General features: G+C 46.5%; 1 protein-coding gene across 1 annotated transcript in view; it reads right to left on the bottom strand.

The window, feature by feature from the left end:
• HUNK (hormonally up-regulated Neu-associated kinase) overlaps window positions 1-20037 on the bottom strand; it is a 109613-nt gene that overhangs the window by 15960 nt on the left and 73616 nt on the right. The window contains exons 5-7 of the mRNA XM_039229120.1: window positions 15248-15375; window positions 8090-8225; window positions 3174-3336 (exon numbers count right to left, since the gene is read on the bottom strand). Coding sequence (XP_039085051.1) covers window positions 3174-3336; window positions 8090-8225; window positions 15248-15375 — 427 coding nt within the window. The remainder of the gene's footprint in view (window positions 1-3173; window positions 3337-8089; window positions 8226-15247; window positions 15376-20037) is intronic.

Raw genomic sequence — 20037 nt, 5'->3', positions numbered from 1 at the left:
TACTACGTGAGCTGAGTTTCCGGCAGACATTTTCAGTAGACAAAGCCCTGCTCAGCTTTGCAATATTCGCATACAGCCTCGATGCCGATGCCGGGCCGGGCAGAGCAGGGGCGGGGGGGTACAGAAACCAGCAGATGGCAAGAAACAAAGACGGATTAAGACACAGTCTAAGAGCTTCAGTGATTGTTCAGCAAGAGTGTGAGTAAACAATGATCGTATCTGTAGATGTGGAGGTAGAACAGAGGAAAGAAGGTATTTAAAAAAAATTTTTTAATGTCTATTTTTGAGAAAGACAGAGTGAGTGGGGGCCAGGGGGGGGTGGGCAGAGAGAGAGGGAGACACAGAATCCAAAGCAGGCTCCAGGCTCTGAGCTGTCAGCACAGAGCCCAATGCGGAGCTTGAACCCACAAGCTGTGAGATCATGACCTGAGCTGAAGTCACATGCTCAACTGTCTGAGCCACCCAGGCGTCCCAAGAAAGAAGTATTTTAAAAACTAAAGTCTCTTGGGGTGCCTGGCTGGCTCAGTTGGTGGAATGTGTGGCTCTTGATCTCAGGGTTGTAAGTTCGGGCCCCGCATTGGCTATGGAGATCACTTAAAAACAAAATCTTTAAAAAAGCAAAACAAACAAAACAAAACAAAAAAGCCCCTAAAGTGCTTGCATCTTACAAATCAGCATTCAAAGAAGTTCTGCCAAAAGAATGTTTGAATTGGCTAGCTTGCTTGGGAAAGTAGTAATTTATCCTTTAAACGTGAAATTGTGAATTTTAGAGTCAGTTTCATGGAGGCACTTTTTAAAAACTAATTTTTGAGTAACAGTCATCATTTGAAAAAAAATCAGTGTGTGGATCCTCTTTCCTTCCCAGTTGACAGCTATTTAAATTCTTAACTACTGTCTTCTACTACAGTGGTCCCCAAATGGTGTGATCTTGAACCCATAGGAGTGGAAAAGGTATAGGAAGGCACCTACAATATATGCATATTTATTTATAAATTATGAGCATGTACCTCTGTAGTGGTATATCATGTACATTATAAAACATATAACCAAATAGGAATTTAAAAGGATGAGAAAGAAACAGGGGCATGTGGCCTTGTAAAAGGGAAATGAGAAGTAGCTTCAAGTCCAATTATCTTTTAAGTTAATCATCACGGGGGAACAGAGAACCTGGGCATGGTACAAGAGATTTTCTTTTTTTTTTTCTTTAAAATTTTTTTAATACTTATTTTTGAGACAGAGAGAGAGAGAGCCCAACGTGGGGCTCGAACCCACGAACTGTGAGATCATGACCTGAGCCACCCAGGTGCCCCTGTACAAGAGATTTTCTTAATCATTCCTCAGAACAAAATGATATAAAAAATATACTGTGTCAAAAGGCCTGTCTTTTTGGCCTCAACTTCTCTCCCACAGCAGCTCTCCTGTGGCCATGACCCCATCGCTAACATCCAGTCTCAAAACCGCAGATTCGTCCCCATCAGAAGTGTCACCCCAGCACTGCTTACACGGCACATGCATTTCCCATTCCCTCCCTCCCCCGCATAAAACACTGATGTTATTTTTTAGAGCCTTTTACTGATGAGAATGATCCTTCTCGGGTACATTTTTCTGTCGGTAGTTCACCCAAAAGGTACTTCTGTGGATAATTTCCCCTTGAGCAAAATCTAGCAAATTTCCGAAGCTGAGTCAGCTTAGAAACATCTGCACTCTCATCCAACCATTCAACAAACCTCCCGATGAGCTTCTCCGTCTATTCAGCAATGTTTTGTAGACCTCTCCCAAATCTATTTGTGAAAGAGACACACTCTGACCATCTCGTCTTCTGGGCCTTACTGTGTGGCCATTTCTGCCAGGCAGTGAGAATATCGTTTCCCCAGGTGTAGGTGGGTTTTCATTTTTAGCTCTAACATAGAAACCTCACAAAAAGTTTCTACACCTATTGTTTAGTGGAATTTTGTGAGATGCCGGTTGGCTCTCACATGACTTTCAAGAGTACTGAAAAAGCTCTAGAAGTTCTTAATGTTCCGTTTTCTAAATGTGTTCCTAACAGTGACGGCCCCATACCATCACACAGGTATGTATACACAGGGTGACCGTCACCCTTCATGACCATGGACCTGAAATCAAATTTCCGGGTGTGCCTGTGTGGCTTTGTCGGTTAGGCGTCCAACTTTTGCTTAGGTCATGATCTCGCGGTCCGTGGGTTCGAGCCAGCTCTGTGCTGACTGCCAGTTCAGAGCCTGGAGCCTATTTCAGAGTCTGTGTCTCCCTCTCTCTCTGACCCTCCCCTGCTCACGCTGTCTCTCTCTCTCTCTCTCTCTCCTAGAAATAAATAAAAATATTAAAAAAAAAAAAAATTTCCGACGGGCTTCCGGACAAGTCTCAATTTCATTAACAGGCTGGCCTCCCGTCAGAACTGGTCAGTCTCCTCTACTCTGAGTGGGAGAAACAGGGGTGGTATGCAGAACCAAGCTGCCTTTGATCCAATTTTCTTTGAAGAATTTGTAAGTAGAGAGAGAGGATTCAGTCAAAAGTAGATACCGAAGCATGTCAATTCCTTCCCTAGGCACATATGAACTCTTGTGGTGGAAGACCAAAGGCGACCAACACATGAGGGTACCACCATCCACCCCACCCGAGGGTGCAAGACTCCCACTGCGTCTCCCATGGGGCACAGGATACCTGTTACACTGTCACCCGGACTGAAGGCACCAAGGTCAAGCCAGTAAAGCTCAATTTCATTTTCACCTTCGGGAGAAGTAACTATAAAAAATGCCTTCCTCATAAATCCTGCTTTCGAGATCAATGCCCGAGAGGCACTGCTCCTCAACTTTTATGACCACAGAAACCCCAATGCCTTTAACATGGGAACCCAAGGAGCTGTAGACAGAAAAGGCAACAGAGAAACGAAAAAGAAAAGAGGCTTGACTCTCTCACAGTGCCGCCCAGGGCTTAACTCTGGGGGAGGATATTTGAAAAACACCTCAGATAAAAAGCTTGAGCTACCTGAGAAGCAGGTTTTGCTACTATTTTATCCCACATTCAGAAACTCTGCCTCCCATTAGTTCAAATTAACAGCTTAGATCAAGTGTCGACAACTGAGAAACACTCTGGGTGTAAGGAGAGCTCCTTTTTCCATGGGGAGCCGAGAAAACCTCCACTAGGGCCCCACTCACCCCGGACAAATAGCGCTCGAGTTTCTTGTTTAAGAGGAAGTAGATGGCGAGGATGTGGCAGGCGCGGTTGGAGAGCACAGTGTTGATCACGTCGCTGTTCTTGTAGCCCAGCTTCTCTGTCATGTGAAGCACCACACTTGGGCTCAGGTCCTCCAGGGAAATCCTGCACAGCAGAGAGAGAACCCGTCACCTCACCACCGCCACCAAGAGGCTCTGGATCCTCCTGGGTCGGGTCACAAACATGGCGGCACAAAGCACAGCCCCCCTCCTTACCCCAGGCCCTTGGGGACAATCATACCCATTCATTCATTCATTAACTCATTCATTCTTTGGGTTGACTTTTTGGGATGAAGAATTTCACACAGTAAAGTAGAGGGAAGAGTGTAAATACCTTTTGTGTACCTAACACCAGAATATACTGCTGTTAACACTTTGCCATATTTTCATTTATTTATTTCTTTGTTTACTTATTGCTCAAGTATTTTGAATCACACACACCATGACACTTCATTCCTCAACACCCCAGGGTGCACCTTTAAGATCCAAGGACATCTGCAGAATCACAATGCCATCCACACACCCAACAGAACTTTAATAATTTCTTAGTATTCTCTAATGCCTGGATTATGTTAATATGTCCCCAAGTGTCTCTAAATTTGCTTACAAACTGGCATTGTTTTCTAAAACTGTACTTCTTGGACACAGGTGGAGCCCACACTCGAGTTGGGTGTAAGCTGGGTTAGGAAAGGAGCACATTCAGGAGCCAGTGCAGATTGTGTTTCAAGAAACAGTGTGAGCTCCCACGCTCACAAATAGGAGTTTGGGGCTCGGTTGTTAAATAGGGTCCTCCCAGAGGACAGATTAAAGTTTCTTCACAGGAATATTATGAAGATAAACTCCTTAGGAAGAAATGAATGCCAGGCATTCGTTCATCTACTCATTCAACAAGCCCCTATCTCATGCAGTCTACATTCCGGTGGGAAACAGAGGAAATAAATGCATTTAGTCTTCCTGACAATCCTATGAATAGGTACTATTATCTTCCCCATTTTACAAGAAGAAACTGAGGCCCACAGCTATGAAGTAACTTGCCCTGGGTCACAGAGGCAGGACGCAGCAGCTCCACAATTCAAAACCCTGGCAGCCCAGCTCAGAGTCTAGATGCTAAACCTCTACACTCACCAGCTCTCAAATAAACAGACACGTCGAATGGCTATGCAGACAGGAAAGCAGGCTGAGGAATACAGAGTGTATGTGTGTTGGTAACTGGTACATCATCAAATAGAACTTTCTAAATCCCTTAAGAGAGATACAAACGGGGCACTCTGAGCAGAAGGCAAGCACATCTGGCCGGAGAGCTCTGTATCCCACCCCTCACCCCGAAGGGTCTAAAGACATTTTTTTATGGGACCTCAGACCATAACACCCATGACGAGTGGTAAAATATAACGTTTGTTAAAAAAAATCATACAATATGTGAAGTTTGCCAAAGCACTTACTAAAAGGCACAAGACTCCATTGTTGGAAACTACCCAGCAATGCCTGCGTGGGAGTGGCCCTGCTCCTGGCCAATCAGATGACTGCCCTGTTCCTTGTCCTTGGCCAATCAGACCACAGCCTCATGGCCTTGTCCCTGGCCTATCAGATCAGAGCTACACGAGGTGCCCGTGGCCAATCAGCCCAGCAACATCCTGGAAGCCTGCTCTCTGCCGGGAGCAAACGGGAAGGGAGAGCTCTCTAGGAGAAGGGGGGAGGTGAAAGGGGGCAGTAAGCGGGGGCCGGCACTCCCTCTCTGCCCTTCAATTCCACTGTCTTCAGAAATATAGCTCTGCCAAAGACACTGCCGACTCTCTTGTTAGAGAGTACTATTTTTTTTTAATTAGAGAGAAAGTGAGAGCGAGAACAAGGGGGGGTGGGCACATGCACACAGTCTACACGTGGGAACCCAGATAGGGCTCTATCTCACAACCCTGGGATCATGACCTGAGCCGAAATCAAGAGTCAGATGCTCAACCGACCGAGCCACTCAGGTGCCCCTATTTTAAACGTATTCAGTAAGTGGCATGTATATTTGGTATTCTGCAATATCAGTTGCAATATCAGTTATTTATCATCTCCCTCTGTTTGGATAATACAGTCACTAGTCAAACATTCCAGAACACGAGGCATAATTCTAAGTAAATTCGCATTAAATCTCGTGTTGGACCACTCTGGCCCAATTCTTTCCTGGGTTACCAATGACCTCCTTTCCCTCCCACCCATCTGCAGAGCTAACTGGAAGGGTGGAACACTGTCCAGGCCCCAGGAGGGAGAGGGCAGAAGGCAGACAAGGTCACCTCCATAAAAATATCTGCTCTCAGAACAGGGAGGCTAGCCTGGCACACAGCAAAACTGCTGACTGGCTGGCATGAATATAAAAAGCATACTTTTAAAGACATTTTCCTCTTGCTTTCTGGAGATCAACTTGGAGCCCCAAATGACTTAACAAAAGGCTTTACAGAAGAGTGATATAAAACATAACCCTTTATCTATTTCCCCAAAGTGAAACAGTTTTAACAACGTCTAAAATAATAAAACCTAAGGCTAGGTATGTTGGGAAGCTGTAAAACATACTTTATAATAAAGCCTATATTCCTTTCCCTGATCACATGTTCTTACTCTATTAATCTATGTGCTGGTCAAACCAGAAAAATTACTGTCAGGGCGCCTGGGTGGCTCAGTCAGTTGAGTGTCTGACTTGGGTTCAGGTCATGATCTCATACATAGTTGAGGGTTCAAGCCCCGCATCAGGCTCACTGCTGTCAGCATGGATCTGTCTTTCTGTCCCCATCTCTGCCCATCCCCTGCTTGCACTCTCTCAAAAATAATTAAAAAAGAAAACCTTAAAAAAAAAAATAAAGAACTATCCAAAGTGCTTTTTTTTGCCTTACACATTTTTCAAAATAAAGGCTGTAAACAACATCTGCCTCCCCCAAGTTCTGATTTCTGGTTCCAGCACTTTAAAACCCCAACATGAATCTGCCTCGGGTACAAAATGAGGAATGGGCCACAGATAAACAGAAGAACATGAGCTGCTGTTTTCTTTGATACACATGATCTGTGTCTCGGCCACTGCCTCGATCCAACTAGTTCAGGTGCAGCCTTTATGCTTCCGACCAAGTCCAAGTGCAAAAATTTCTGATCTGACAAAAAGAGCAGGTGATATTTGGGTTTGAGTTGTAATCCACAAGGGGCCTGTGTACAACCTGCGGAAAAGCTACAGAGTGAGGCGCCACGGAGTGATTCGCTGTGAATGAAGACGCGGCCATCAAGGAGGGAAAGACGGTATTTCTAATACCACCGTTGCTTCCTTCCAATGGCTGCCATGCTGAGTGGATTGATTATACTCATTTAGGCAGTGAGCACATTAGCTTAATGACTCGTGTGGCGGTCACCAGTGCCCCCTCCTTTAGCGGACGGCATACCTGTGTGCTGCCATCCTTTGTGAGCACTGGTAATGAGGCACGGCTCCTCGGCTTTACCTTCCATCTCACATGGAGGGTATCTTTCTGGTGTCTGTTTCAGGTATGGGCCAAGGGGAGCCAGTGGTGGAAATGAGCTTCAGGTTCCCTTGGTAACCTAAGTAACTAGACTTTGTTTAAATTACGTCTCGTGAGTCAAATGCTAGAATTCTAGATGGCGGCTGAGTGAAACCACCTCAGCCACGGTGTGTGTCAATATGGCTCAGCGGCATGGATACAGACTCCGCCCAAGGCCTCTTAAGTTCTTCTAGAACTTACTCCCCAAGACAGAGCCCTGACTGCCCATCCTATTTAAAGAGTTCAGCGTGACAGCCTTCCTAAGGTTTGGTGGATGTTTCCAGACCTTCCCGGACATCTTGTAAATATCTGTCTCCCTTCCTTGGTGGTCCTTTTGTCCTCATCTGAGCTTCAGCCTAGAGTGAGCAGGTCTGGGACCTGGAATGTGGGTCCCAGTCCTGGAAGGTATTTGTCCTACATGGTCTTCATGTTTGCTCTAAGGGAACCAAGGTGAGGGTCCTCATTCCTTCACTCGGGTCAGTTAACAATATGTCAAATAAGTAGGAAGAAAGTACAAAAAAATGTCTTGCACTTGTTTTCAAATCTATAGTCAGTACAGCTGTGACGGGGACGTGTGGGCCATCACGAGGTGCCCCTCAGCATTTCCTTGCTGTGGATCCCTGCCCGCAAGCCTGCCCCACAGCATTCTCCTCGTGGACGCTGCTACAGCGTGGCCTTCACAGGAAGTGCACAGGGAAACATGGCCTGCAGCGACTGACTTCTTCTACTGCCTTTGCCTCCCACCCCCAACATTCTAAGGCAAGGGACTCGGGGCTGAAATAAACATCAGAGCAGAGAAGTGGCCGAGGAGGAGCCTAAGGGGTGGCTTGGAAGGGGAGGGGGTCAGTCCCACTGGACTCTCCAGGCCGGAGAGCTCGTGAACGGGTCTCACACACAAACACAACCACATACACTCACAGACACACACGCTCACAAACACACACACATGCACATACACACAACCGGATAGTCACAGACATGCTCAAACACAGACACACACACACACACTCACTCACACACTCAGGCCACAGCGAGCCTAAATGGTCTGTTTGTGTGACGTAGAAAGAGGTGGCACTCGGAGAAGACGGAAGATGTAGACCCCTGGGGCAAGTCTGACAAGGGGAATGTGGTACAGATCACAGCCTCCACCCACCCTCTGCTGGGTGCCCCCTGCCACCCACATGGGATGGCCCTGTCTACACTTCCTACTGTGCGCAGAGGGGGGGAAAGGGCAGCTTTTCCTTGAGTCATGTACAGCTTCCAGTCCACAAGTTTTCAGCACTCAGAAGACTGCCTCATCTGGCCCAAGAAGAGACCCCTCTGTGTGCACCTGATTACCTGTTGGGATAGGTGACATTACACGGCACTTTGCCCGTATAATTCTCATTAAGCCAGCGATTCGCCAGTGCTTGCTGAATATTGGGCCTCTTCACAGGGTCCGGTTCGAGGAGAGAGCGCAGGAAGTTGATGGCGCCTGTGAAGACATTCGGCAGACACGCACGCACGTTACAGGCTGAACGCAGATGCCCCCGAGACTCAAAGCAGGTGCCCCACCACCGCTCCTGAGTCATTGCCAGCCTTGACCTAGTCCCTGGATCTGCAGGTGCCCCAAGTCCGGAGAGTTTAAGGTATCTGTCCAAGGAATACAGCTGGAGCATGTAAAGCAAGAACCAATTCGGGTCTCTCCCCATGCCCTGCACCTCCCGCCACAGCCTGTGGTCTTAGCTCGCGTTCTATCCCTAAAGGTGATACAGAGAGACATGCTATTTGCAGGCTTGTAATACAGGGATGGAAGAAAGTAAAGAGAAAATGCTTGTCCTCAAAGTGGGTTTTTGAGTTCTCGGAAAGGAACCAGAGAATGAAGGCATTCAAAATTATACCCCCTGTCTTGCCCCTCACCAATTGACACACAGTCTCCTGAGGCCCAGGGAGGTCCTGCTCTCTTTCTGGTCCTTTCTTTTAAAGCCATTTTGTATGGCCATCTACTGAGTCCCCAGACTCTGAACTGACCACGCAGCACCCAAATCAACTATAGCCCACATATATGGGTAGCCAGGCCAGTCAGAGGGCCAGTCTGGGTTATGGTGTAAGTAAACTCTGTAGCTCAATTTTTTAAAAAATTCTGTTTAATGTGTATTTATTTTTGAAGGAGAGAGAGACAGAGTACGGGCAAGGGAGGGCCAGGGACAGATGGAAAGCCAGAATCCGAAGCAGGCTCCAGACTCTGAGTTGTCAGCACAGAGCCCGATGCGGGGCTCGAACTCATGACCCGAAGCCAGATGCTTAACTGACTGAGCCACCCAGGCTCTAACACAAATTTTAACTCCCTGGTTTGTGTACCAAGTTCCAGTAAGCACCACACTATAGAACCACATCTACTTGACGGGCCCTTTCCTTCATTTTGTGCGTCCCCTCAAAATGCAGGGGTGCTTAGGCATGCTGTGTTGCCAACATTGTGTTGTTTTTATTTGGCAGCCTACTCAACTTCGCTGTAGTCACGACAGTTCGGCTGAGCGTGGTACATAAGAAAAGGGTATGAGAATCGACAGATGAACTAGAAGATCCCTGCAACCCCCTTCTCCTCCATCTCACGCAGAAGCCAAAGTGATTTTTTCAAATGCCCTGGGTCTCCTTTCATTAAATGAATATTTACAAAGCCCTGAGGTCCAGCCAGCACGAGGAAGAGGAGGCTGGTGCATCTCTAAGGAGGTATTTCCATCCTTTAAGATCATAATAATGGAGACAACTACATGACCTGGAAAAAATATGTGAATAATGCACAGGAAGGTCGCAGGCTCCAAAACTGCGAGCCTGAGAATATACATGAACACACTTGGACAAAGAATGCCAAGGACCGACTACTTCCAAATGAAGGTGGCCTGTATTGCTTGAGTTGTGGGACTGTGATTTTGTTTTCATTCTGTACTGCTTATCTTACAGAGCACTGTCATATCATTTTGGCACTATAAAAAATATTCTTGGGGTGCCTGGGTGGCTCAGTAGGTTAAGCATCTGACTTTGGCTCACGTCATGATCTCGCAGCTCGTGGTTTTGAGCCCCATGTCGGGCTCTGTGCTGACAGCTCGGAGCCTGGAGCCTGCTTTTGATTTGTGTCTCCCTCTCTCTCTGCCCCTCCCCACTCATGCTCTGTCTCTCTCTCTCAAAAATAAAAACATTAAGGGGCACCTGGGTGGCTTAGTCGGTTAAGCGTCCGACTTTCGCTTAGGTCATGATCTCGCAGTCTGTGGGTTCGAGCCCCACTTCGGGCTCTCTGCTGACAGCCAGCTCAGAGCCTGGAGCCTGTTTCAGTCTGTGATTCCCTCTCTCTCTGACCCTCCCCTGCTCACACTGTCTCTCTCTCTCTCTCCTAGAAATAAATAAAAACATTTAAAAAATAAATAAATAAAAATAAAAACATTAAAAATAATTTTTAATAACATTCTTTTATGTAGCTTTGCACATGATATCCAATTTCCAATACACCACGTTAATATTTCCAGAAGACAATCCTTATTTGTTTGGTTTCCAAACTTTTTTATCCTTCTCTCCAAAGCTATCTTTCAATTTTCTAACATAACCTAACCTTACAAAGAAAAGCCGTTAAGAATTCCCACATCCTCACAGGCTTGGGTTGTCATTTCAGTACTGTCCTTAGAAAACCGTGGGGGTTTTCTGTCAACTCATTTTCTGTAGTGTAGATATCAAGCCATCAAAAGAGGGGCTGATGGCGATGCCAGAATCAACCCAAAAGAAACAACTTTAATTGGATCAGGCCACCAGGTGACCCCTCCAATGAGTTCCCACACAGCTGATGTGATCATCAGAAGGTCATTTCTCTTTAAGAATGTAGCAGGTAAAAATAACACATGTAGACAGTCATGGGGTACATTTAATACTCTTGGAGTTTTATAGCTGGGTCTCCAAATAAAACTTTCCTAAAATGTTCTTCAATGGTCTGAAAAGCAAACAGATGTCCAAAAAAAAAAGAGGTTCTTGTTTTTGGAAACTTTATTCCTCTTCTCTCGATTCCTCTACGTTGCAAGAGTCATCTGGATGCCTAATCAGGGACTTCTATTGATCAAATAAAAAAGATGCAGCCTTAATGAATTGAAATGCGGAGGCTGTGAATGCATGATGCTTCTGAGACATCTCTGTCGCTTACCCTCAAAGGACCCATACAACCCGGGCTACTGCCAGGCTTTTTCCGAGTATGATTAACCAGAAGAGCTAAGAACAGACTGGATGTGCGTTTTTGTTCTATTTTCAGAACTACGCACTCTGCATCTTCACAAACTGCTGATGAGCACAAGTAATTTTAGTTCTAATCTCTACTGATGAATTTTAGTTCTTTGGACATCACAAATGTTGCATTACTCTCTGAAAAGGACTTTTGCAAATATCGTTAGAGTTCTTTGAAAAAGTTTGTGTTGGGGTCTTGAAAATCCCTAGGTTTCATGACCCAAAAGGGATTAAAATTCTCCATTTTCCTGGAAAGCCATGGCAGGCATGGCCAGTCACTGCACCCCGCCCCCTGCCCCCCCGACAGAGAGATACAAGAGTGTGAGTGGTGGAGGAGCAGGGAGAGAGAGAGAGCCACAGAATGTGAAGCAGGCTCCAGGCTCTGAGCACTCAGCATGGAGCTCGATATGGGGCTCGAAATCATGAACCGTGAGATCATGACCTGAGCCGAAGTCAGATGCTTAACTAACTGAGCCACCCAGGTGCCTCTGCCCCCCATTCTTCTAAGCTAGGAAGCTAGGAATTGGGGTCTCCCTTCAGGCCCAAGGGTAGGGAGGACCCACACAGACAGCTCCCTCTCCATGCTCCACGTCATATGCATACACACTTCTGGTGCAAAGCCTGCTTTCCTCCATGAGGAGTCTGCTTTCCAGAGTCTGGACTGGTTTGTGTAAGTGCCCTGACACTGCCCAGGGAAAAGGCAACAGGACACAGACAGAGCCATCGGACCTTTTGCAGCGGTACAGCCCATCGCCTGCGAGTGGAGTCCCAACCCCACCCAAGTCTCCTTCCTTATCACTTCCTAGGCAGAAGCATCACGAACAAGTATTTGATGACGGTTGAACCTTCTCAAAAATCTTAAACTGGTTTTGGCTCAACCCTTACAAATGCGAATGACTCACCTTCGGCTTCACTTCCATGATTTCATGGTGCAAAACCCTCTTGATCTGAAGTGATTGCTTGGAATGTACGAGTACCATCCATGAGATACAGTGATGTAAAGGTAAACTGTCTGAAAAATGCATAAGCCGTGAAAGGCATTCCTGACTCCGTGATAGGCAAGTGCCAGCAAGCGGAGAGAGACTCTCTAGAGGCAAGAACTGGAAAGATCCCAGAGGCTTAAGTTTTCAAACTACATGGTAGAGGTGAGGGGCCATTCTTTGGAAGCATGCACCATGGACTCACAAGGGCAATAGCGCTGTGTTTTTTTCAACTTGGCCAAAATTATCCCAACTGAATCTAATTGTACTATTATACAATACAGATGGAGAGATCATTACAACTATGAGTGATAGGATAATTCAGTTAAAGATGTGCTGTTAAGACGTTTAATGAACCTGGTCTATTTTCAATTTGGGCATCTCAATTTTGACATTATTCAAAACATAAAAACAATAGGTAATCCCCTCAAATCTGGAGGAAGGGGAAGCATCTTATAGCAAATAAAATAAGGAAAGGGAGAGGAAATCCAGGTTTGGGGATGAAACAGACATAAAATCAAAAACAGAGAGGCCACATAGCCTCATTGAGACTCTGTTTCATCCCTGATACATTGGGAATAAGAGTAGTTAGCTTGCACGGTTGTTATGAGAATAAACGATAACGTACAAAGCACTTAAACCTGTCCATTCCGCTGCTCTGGTTACTGGTAGGCGAGTGTGTTTGGATACAAACAAGCAGTATCATAAATGAAGTTGGGGCAAGCTAGGTGGGAAGGAGAAGAGGTAAACCTGGCAGGGTTTGAAGGGCAAAGGGCTAGAGAAACCGGGGGCTGTCAGAAGGCATGGGAATGATCTCTGAAACTGAAGTCATTCACTGTGTAAACAAAGCTAAGATGACGTGCACTGGCCTGGCAGCGAGCACCCAGCTCCGGGGCCCAGTGCGTCGGGTCAGGTCCCATCCCTGAGCAGCAGGGCAGATCTGTGGGCTGCCTTCCTGGGCCACACGCTCTGCCAACAGAGTAAGCGACCTAGATTCCCTGGGCATCTGTTCTGTGCAAACACTGTGCTTGGTACCTAGCACTGAGCTGTAAAGCCCTGGTCGAGGAGAAATTCTTCTCTATCCCAATATTAAAAAAAAAAAAAAAAAAAAAAAAAATCTGGGAGGAGTCCAGATTCCCTAATTGGAAAATCAAATAGAGAAATGCAGTTCTTGCTTGTTCGAGCTTGACAAGCCAAGACAACAGAGTCCTGTAGGAATGCGAAGATCTTTAAAAGGCACACACAGAGCTTCAGGCCAAAGTCAGAGCTGTGTGCTCAGAGCAGGAGCTAACCCCAGGGATGCTCATGCAGAACATTTCCATTACGTCTTCTTTGGAATTTCCTCTGGACTAGTTTTTAAACATCATCAGGGGTGTGGCTTCTACTTCTTTAAGGTAAAGTTAATTTTCACTATCAGCAAACAGTCAGAGGCCAGCCCGCTGAGTCCAGATAATATGACTGGGGTTAAAACAATGCTGGATCTAAAGCAGTTAAGAATGAATTCCTGGGCTGCTCATTGACCGGCCTTGCCTTGCCGAGTAGCCCACCGAGAGAACGATCACAGGCCGGACCATCTGCTCCTCCTCCCCCAGCCTGTGGCTCACACTCATGCCGTTCCACAGATATTTCTGGGTTTCTGCCTTCTAGAAACATAGTAGGGTTGTATTTCCCCATTGGCTTTAGTTGGGTAAAGCCATGTGACATGCTTCAGAAAGTTAGGAGTTGTGAGCAGAACACCGGTGGGAGACTTAATTGCTGATGAGAGGTGTTCTAGACTTCTCTCTTCCTCCACATGGACCAGGTATGTTTGAAACGGTGGCTGCTCCATCAGTCTGGGACCCTGACTGACGAGGATGGGCAGAATCCCTCAACTCTTGAGTCAACTCTCAACAGATCACGTGGTACGAATGAAAAAGAAGTCTTTATTGTCTTAAGCCACTGAGATCTGGGGGCTATTTCTTACTGTGGCATAACCTGGCTCACCCTGACTAAAACAATGAGAAGCAGTTCTCCAGCCCTTCAGGATCTCACTGGGATTCAACGTGAGCCCTGCCTGCCTTTTCTAGGCAGGAGGGCACAAGAGAGTCTACCCTCCCTAGCAAAGATGAAAGTACAGACCAAATTAGACCATTACATGCAAGAATGCATTTCATGGGGCACCTGGTTGGCTCAGTTGGTTAAGCACCCAACTCTTGATTTCGGCCCAGGTCATGATCTCACAGTTCACAGGATTAAGCCCCTCATGAGCCTCTGTGCTGACAGCATGGAGCCTGCTTGGGAATCTCTCTCTCTCTCTCTCTCTCTCTCTCTCTCTGCCCCTCTCCTGTTCATGAGCTCTCTTTCTCTCTCAAAATGAATAAATAAATAAATAAACAAATAAACAAACAAACTTTTTTTTTTTTTTAGGAAAAGAATGCATTTCAGCTTGGATTCCATTTGGCAAACATAAATTCAAGGTCGGCTTCATGGATGTTTTATAAACTCAAGAGAAAAATGCATAACAGTAGTAAAATTAAATGCTGTATTTTAAGCATGTATCATAAGTTGAAATTAAATGATTTTTTTTTTCTGGTCACATGCCTTATCTCAGTGAAGCTGAGTTTATTCTACGGAGCCAATTAAATAATTACCAGGGCCAACCTGAAGCCAGGAACTTGACGTGAATTGTGACCCAAACAAAAGAAGAAATTGTGCTAATTTACAGGATCTGAAGCCAAATCTTAATACGAACTGTTTACTGAAATGTGAACCACCTTAAGTTTGAGGATACTTTCCAAACACACCTGATGATTCAGTCTAATCAAGTTACTGAAACTATATATATTTAAACGCTTTTGAACAGGCTCAAACTCTCAAATAGCAAGACAAACCACAGACCATACTTGAATGAATCTAATATTTCTTTACAGGGAATTGACTAAGGAAAACACAACGGAAATGTGATTATAAAAGCTTTTTTCAAAGTCAACATTACAATATGGTGCGTTTCAAAACAATCAAGACTGCATTTCTTTTTCCAAGATCCTTCGAAATGTGTGTTTTGTGCAGAAGGAGGAAGAAGGAAGTTAGGTGTTCAGAATTATAATGGAGAAGAAAGGGACTGAGGTGAGATGAAGGGTTGCTTAGCGATGGGAAACTCAACCACCCTGGAGTCACGGCTTAATCCTAGGAAAAGGCCTAATATCACTTCTGCAAAACATACTACTTCACAGATGGACCAACCCTGGTAGGCGACCAAGTCCCGAAACCAGGAACCCAAGGGCGGCGGGCGCATTACCTGTGGAGAGCTGGGTGGGGAGGGGGTTCATTTCCTTGTCCACCATCTTCTGGTACAAAGCCCTCAGGCTAAAAGGCTCCACCGTGAAAGGCAGGGTCCCAGTCAACATGGCATACATGTTCACGCCTCTGGAAAGAGAGACACCAAAGCATGAGACCAGAATGAGGCCTCCCCCACCCCCCAGGGAAGGGAAGACAGATAGGGCACAGGTTTGGCGAAGCTTCAGCCCTGTGCCCTGCACACTGACCTCAAGAGGCCCTCTTTCTAGAAAACTCAGCACCACACCGAAGCAGCAAAAGTGAAAGGCATGGGTAAAAGCTTGCTTCTAGACTTGGACAATGGCCTATGGTGATCAAAGGAGTCTACCGAACTTCAAAAGCTACCCTCTAAGGAAGGGAAACCACGTTTCCTTCCAGAAGGAAGGAAATCCAGACCAAATAATGCAAAAAATACCAGGAGCATGCTAGGAACTTTGAATGGAAGTCATCTTGCCATTATGTGGTTTTCCAAGGATGGCTTACAAGGTGCAGTCCGGAGGCGGCCAGACAAAAAAAATACAGGGCAAGACCCTGCCACAGAAGGCAAGTCACAGCCTAGCCAGCAGGCCTGGTTACTTTGCAGCCCTTTGAAATAAAAATCTCATACCCCAAACTGGCCTGTTGCTATTCCCTTGAATTCTGTTTGGGCTTGTAACTAGAGAATTCCCTCAGGGCCGATCTTGGGGGAGGGAGAGGTGTCTCCTTCCCGCTCTGACTTTTTATGTCATTGTTCATTGTGAGATTCTGCCACGCCGCCGCTGCCCACTCTGTCAGATGTGGTCGAAATACCTTCTAAATGGGCTTAACTGCTTATATCCGCAGCCAATCCAGTGACATCTTCCTGGAGGACTTTTATTTGCCTGATGTGCAAACCTAATATCATTTTGATGAGATTTCCTGATGGGGATGAAATGCCTGTCTGCCAAGAGGTCTCAAGTGTTCAAAAGTGCCCAAGGGAATATGTTTTCAAAACACGCAATGGGATTTCCAGTCAAAACAAATCCAGTGAGACTGACTGAAATTAAAACCCTTTGGGGACCAGTTCTACGGAGGTGCCCCTGAATTACAGGGCCCCAGATCACGACAGGTACAGAGCCCACGGGCTCCAGCTAGAAATCACTCTCAAGTTGCAGACATAACGCTAAGACTGGCTCCTGCCCTGTAACTCACAGCAGAGTGACACAGACACATTTGTAAGCATCTGTCCACAAACATTTGCTGGCAGGCTCCCCAACCCAGGCAGTGGTACGGATGCCGGGAGGGGGTCAACCAGACAAAGCCCTGCCATCTTGAACTGTTGACTTGGACCATCAACAAGTAACCAAATAACTAAGCACAACCCTTTCAAGTAGCAATGAATGCGGGGGGGGGGGGGTGGAAATGAACGCTGCTGCTGCTGCTTCTGACCACGGAGGGTTCAATTAAGGGAGGAAGAAGTCTATACTAAGTACTTGACGGCAGGTGGCCTGCATGGGGGAGTGGTGGGTATCTGTGTGTGAGTTTATGTGCCTTTGGGACGGGGACAATAAACTGGGCACAAGAAATGGAGACAAGAATGAAGCGGGCACCCACAGAGCCATGTACGGCGTCTCCCTATGTGTTTGGTGGCACATGTTCCCCAGGACAAGACTGGATGTCAGGTGAGTTAAAGTCCCACAGCCACATAACCGGGGGAGGGGTCGACTGGTATCAAGTGGATATAAGGGGCTCAAGATGGGGAGCAGGAGCCTGGGGCAGTAAGTCGGCACGCTGCTGGTGGGGTCTGATTGGGAGGAATGGGAGGCCCCAGAGAGAAAGGCTGATAAGCACGAGATCTCTCAAGGAGATGTGCCAAGCCACAAATCTGGAAATAGAGAAGAATGGTGGGACGAGTATCAGGACTGAGGAAGCTGGGGTAGGGGGGGGGACCTACCACACAACGCTGCCCTGTGGATCCGTTTGAGAGACAGCAGAACAATCCAACTTGGAGGATTCTTGGAGGCCAATAAGAGAGAAAACTAAGGAGTCCACCAAACCCCTGCCAGTTGTAGAATTTCTGTATCCAAAGGGGTCTTGGACACGTGGCTTTTGTAAATGGGAACCCCCCCCAACACACACACCCCAAAACATCCACAAAGTTGTTATTGGAGGCCTCTGGGCAACTTTCAAGACAAGTCTTTCCGAGCCTAAGTGTCCATCAACAGACGAATGGATCAAGAAGATGTGGTTTATCTATATGATGGAATACTCCATGGCAATGAGAAAGAATGACATCTGGCCATGTGTAGTGACGTGGTTGGAACTTGAGGGTGTTACGCTGAGCGAAATAAGTCAGGCAGAGAAGGACAAATATCATATGTTTGCACGTATAGGAGGATTAGGAGGAACTTAACGGAGGACCGTTGGGGAGAAGAAGGGGGGAAATGGTGGGGGAAAGGGAGAGAGGCAAACCATGAGAGACTCTTGAATACTGAGAATCAAACTGAGGACTGATGGATGTGGGGGGGAGGGGGGAGATGGGCATGGAGGAGGGCACTTGTGGGGATGAGCACTGGGTGTTATATGGAAACCAACTTGACAATAAACTATTTGTAAAAAAAAAAAAAAAAAAGAGAGAGAGAAGTCTTTCCTTCCAACCCCCTCAATCCAGCTCATTCCATTCAGGGCAGCTCTAGGCACAAGGAAGGCTTCCCAGGACAAAGCCGTGGTCCCTGTCTTCTACGCTCAGGTTAAGGGACCAGACCCATCTTCTCTGTCCTTGCTCGCTTCTCTGCGCCTCTGTTTTGGTCTAAGGTTCATACCTAAAGCTGAAGAGCCCAGTACTTACACAATATCATTTGTTCCCATAGGTAAATGTTTTCTAATACCCAACCACGCACCGTTTCTCAGACTGAGGTACAAAGGACACATCCTCAGGGGCTCGGCAGTTCTTTTTTTATTTTCTTTTAGTGATTTACTAAAACATCCTGCAAACCTTAACCCGGGCCATTGGATGGCCACCATCTAACCAAGTACATGCCAGATTTCAACCATGCAACCAAGTATTCACTTGATTTCGGCGCTTTCTTTTGCATTTGTGTTTACCAACACACCATCTTTGCCAAAATATATTGCTTTCACTGCCACAGGCTAACAAGAAGAGAACAGAAGTGGGCTTCGGGGTGATTGCCAAAGCGCGGTACCTGGCAGGAGAGCAGCATTACCTGGAAATGTTGGATCTGCAAATTCTTGGGCTCCACCCCAGACTCACGGGATCAGAAACTCTGGGGGTGGTGCCCCACAATCTGGGTTTCCCCAAGCCTTCCAGGTGCTTCAGATGCACCGTCAGATCTGAAAGCCACTGGAAGGTGAAAACAGCGGGAGAATTGGGTCATCACACGACAATGCGCTGACCAGCTCGGAGCCCGTGCCCGGCAAGAATTACACCCAGACGGCGTGACGCAGTTCAGTTCTCGCAAAGCAGTAGCCACAGCACCTAACTAATGCCGCTGATTTTAATACTTTTTGCATTCATTTAGTCTTGGTTATATTTAACTTTGGAAATTAGTTTTGGGGTTTTGTTTGTACAGGGCCATAAATAAAAGGAGTTTAATTTTTTTTTAATATTTTTATTTTTATTTCTCGGGGGGAGAGAGAGAGAGAGAGAGACAGCGTGAGCAGGGGAGGGTCAGAGAGAGAGGGAGACACGGACTCTGAAACAGGCTCCAGGCTCTGAGCTGGCAGTCAGCACAGAGCCCGACGCGGGGCTCGAACCCACGAACCGCGAGATCATGACCTAAGCGAAAGCCGGATGCTTAACTGACTAAGCCACCCAGGCGCTCCTAAAAGGAGTTTAATTTTACATTCACGTACATTAGGCACAATTTAAATAAAAATAACTTGAGTCAACACCAGGAGGTTACCAAGAATGTTCTTCCTTTACAAGAAGAGTGTGCAACACTTGTTTGAAGACCACTGCCCTACGATCTTTTATATTTCCCTTTATCTTTAGGGGACACAGCCTCCTGTCACCAGGTGCAGTGCATAAAAGAGTGCAGAATGCTACAGAAGGTAAGATGCTATGGTGATGGAGGGGAATCCAACTGAAAAGTTTGGTGAATTGTAATATGTAGCATGAAGCCAGAGCCCCAACTCTAAGACCCTTATGATAGTTTCTTTCCTCGAGGAGTCTTTGAGACATCTTCTTGCCACCAACAGGCTTCAAAGGATGACACTTTGGTCACCGCCTTTCTCCACTATCTGGCTGGGACCACAGATCAAGGTGAGTGCTTGTTTTAAAGATAGTGCCGGTGCAGCTTCTGCACAGCCAAGGAAACAACCCAGAAAATTAATAGGCAACCAACCGAATGGGAAAAGATAGTTGCAAATGACATATCAGATAAAGGGTTAATATCCAGAATCTATAAGGAACTCATCAAACTCCACGCCCGAAAAACAAACAACCCAGTGAAGAAATGGGCAGAAGATATGAACAGACACTTCTCCAAAGAGGACATCCAGATGGCCAATAGACACATGAAACGATGCTCAGCATCCCTCCTCATCAGGGAAATCCAAATCAAAACCACACTGAGATACCACCTCACGCCAGTCAGAGTGGCTAAAATGAGCAAATCAGAGAACTCGAGATGCTGGCGAGGATGTGGAGAAACGGGCACCCTCCTACACTGTTGGTGGGAATGTAAACTGGTACAGCCCCTCTGGAAAACAGTGTGGAGGTTCCTCAGGAAACTAACAATAGAACTCCCTTATGACCCAGCAATAGCACTGCTA

This window comes from Hyaena hyaena, unplaced genomic scaffold (assembly GCF_003009895.1).
Source record: "Hyaena hyaena isolate Hyena2069 unplaced genomic scaffold, ASM300989v1 scaffold_2, whole genome shotgun sequence".
Taxonomy (NCBI): Eukaryota; Metazoa; Chordata; class Mammalia; order Carnivora; family Hyaenidae; genus Hyaena; species Hyaena hyaena.
The sequence above is the reverse complement of the archived record's forward strand: the minus strand, read 5'-3'. Positions and strand labels throughout refer to the sequence as shown.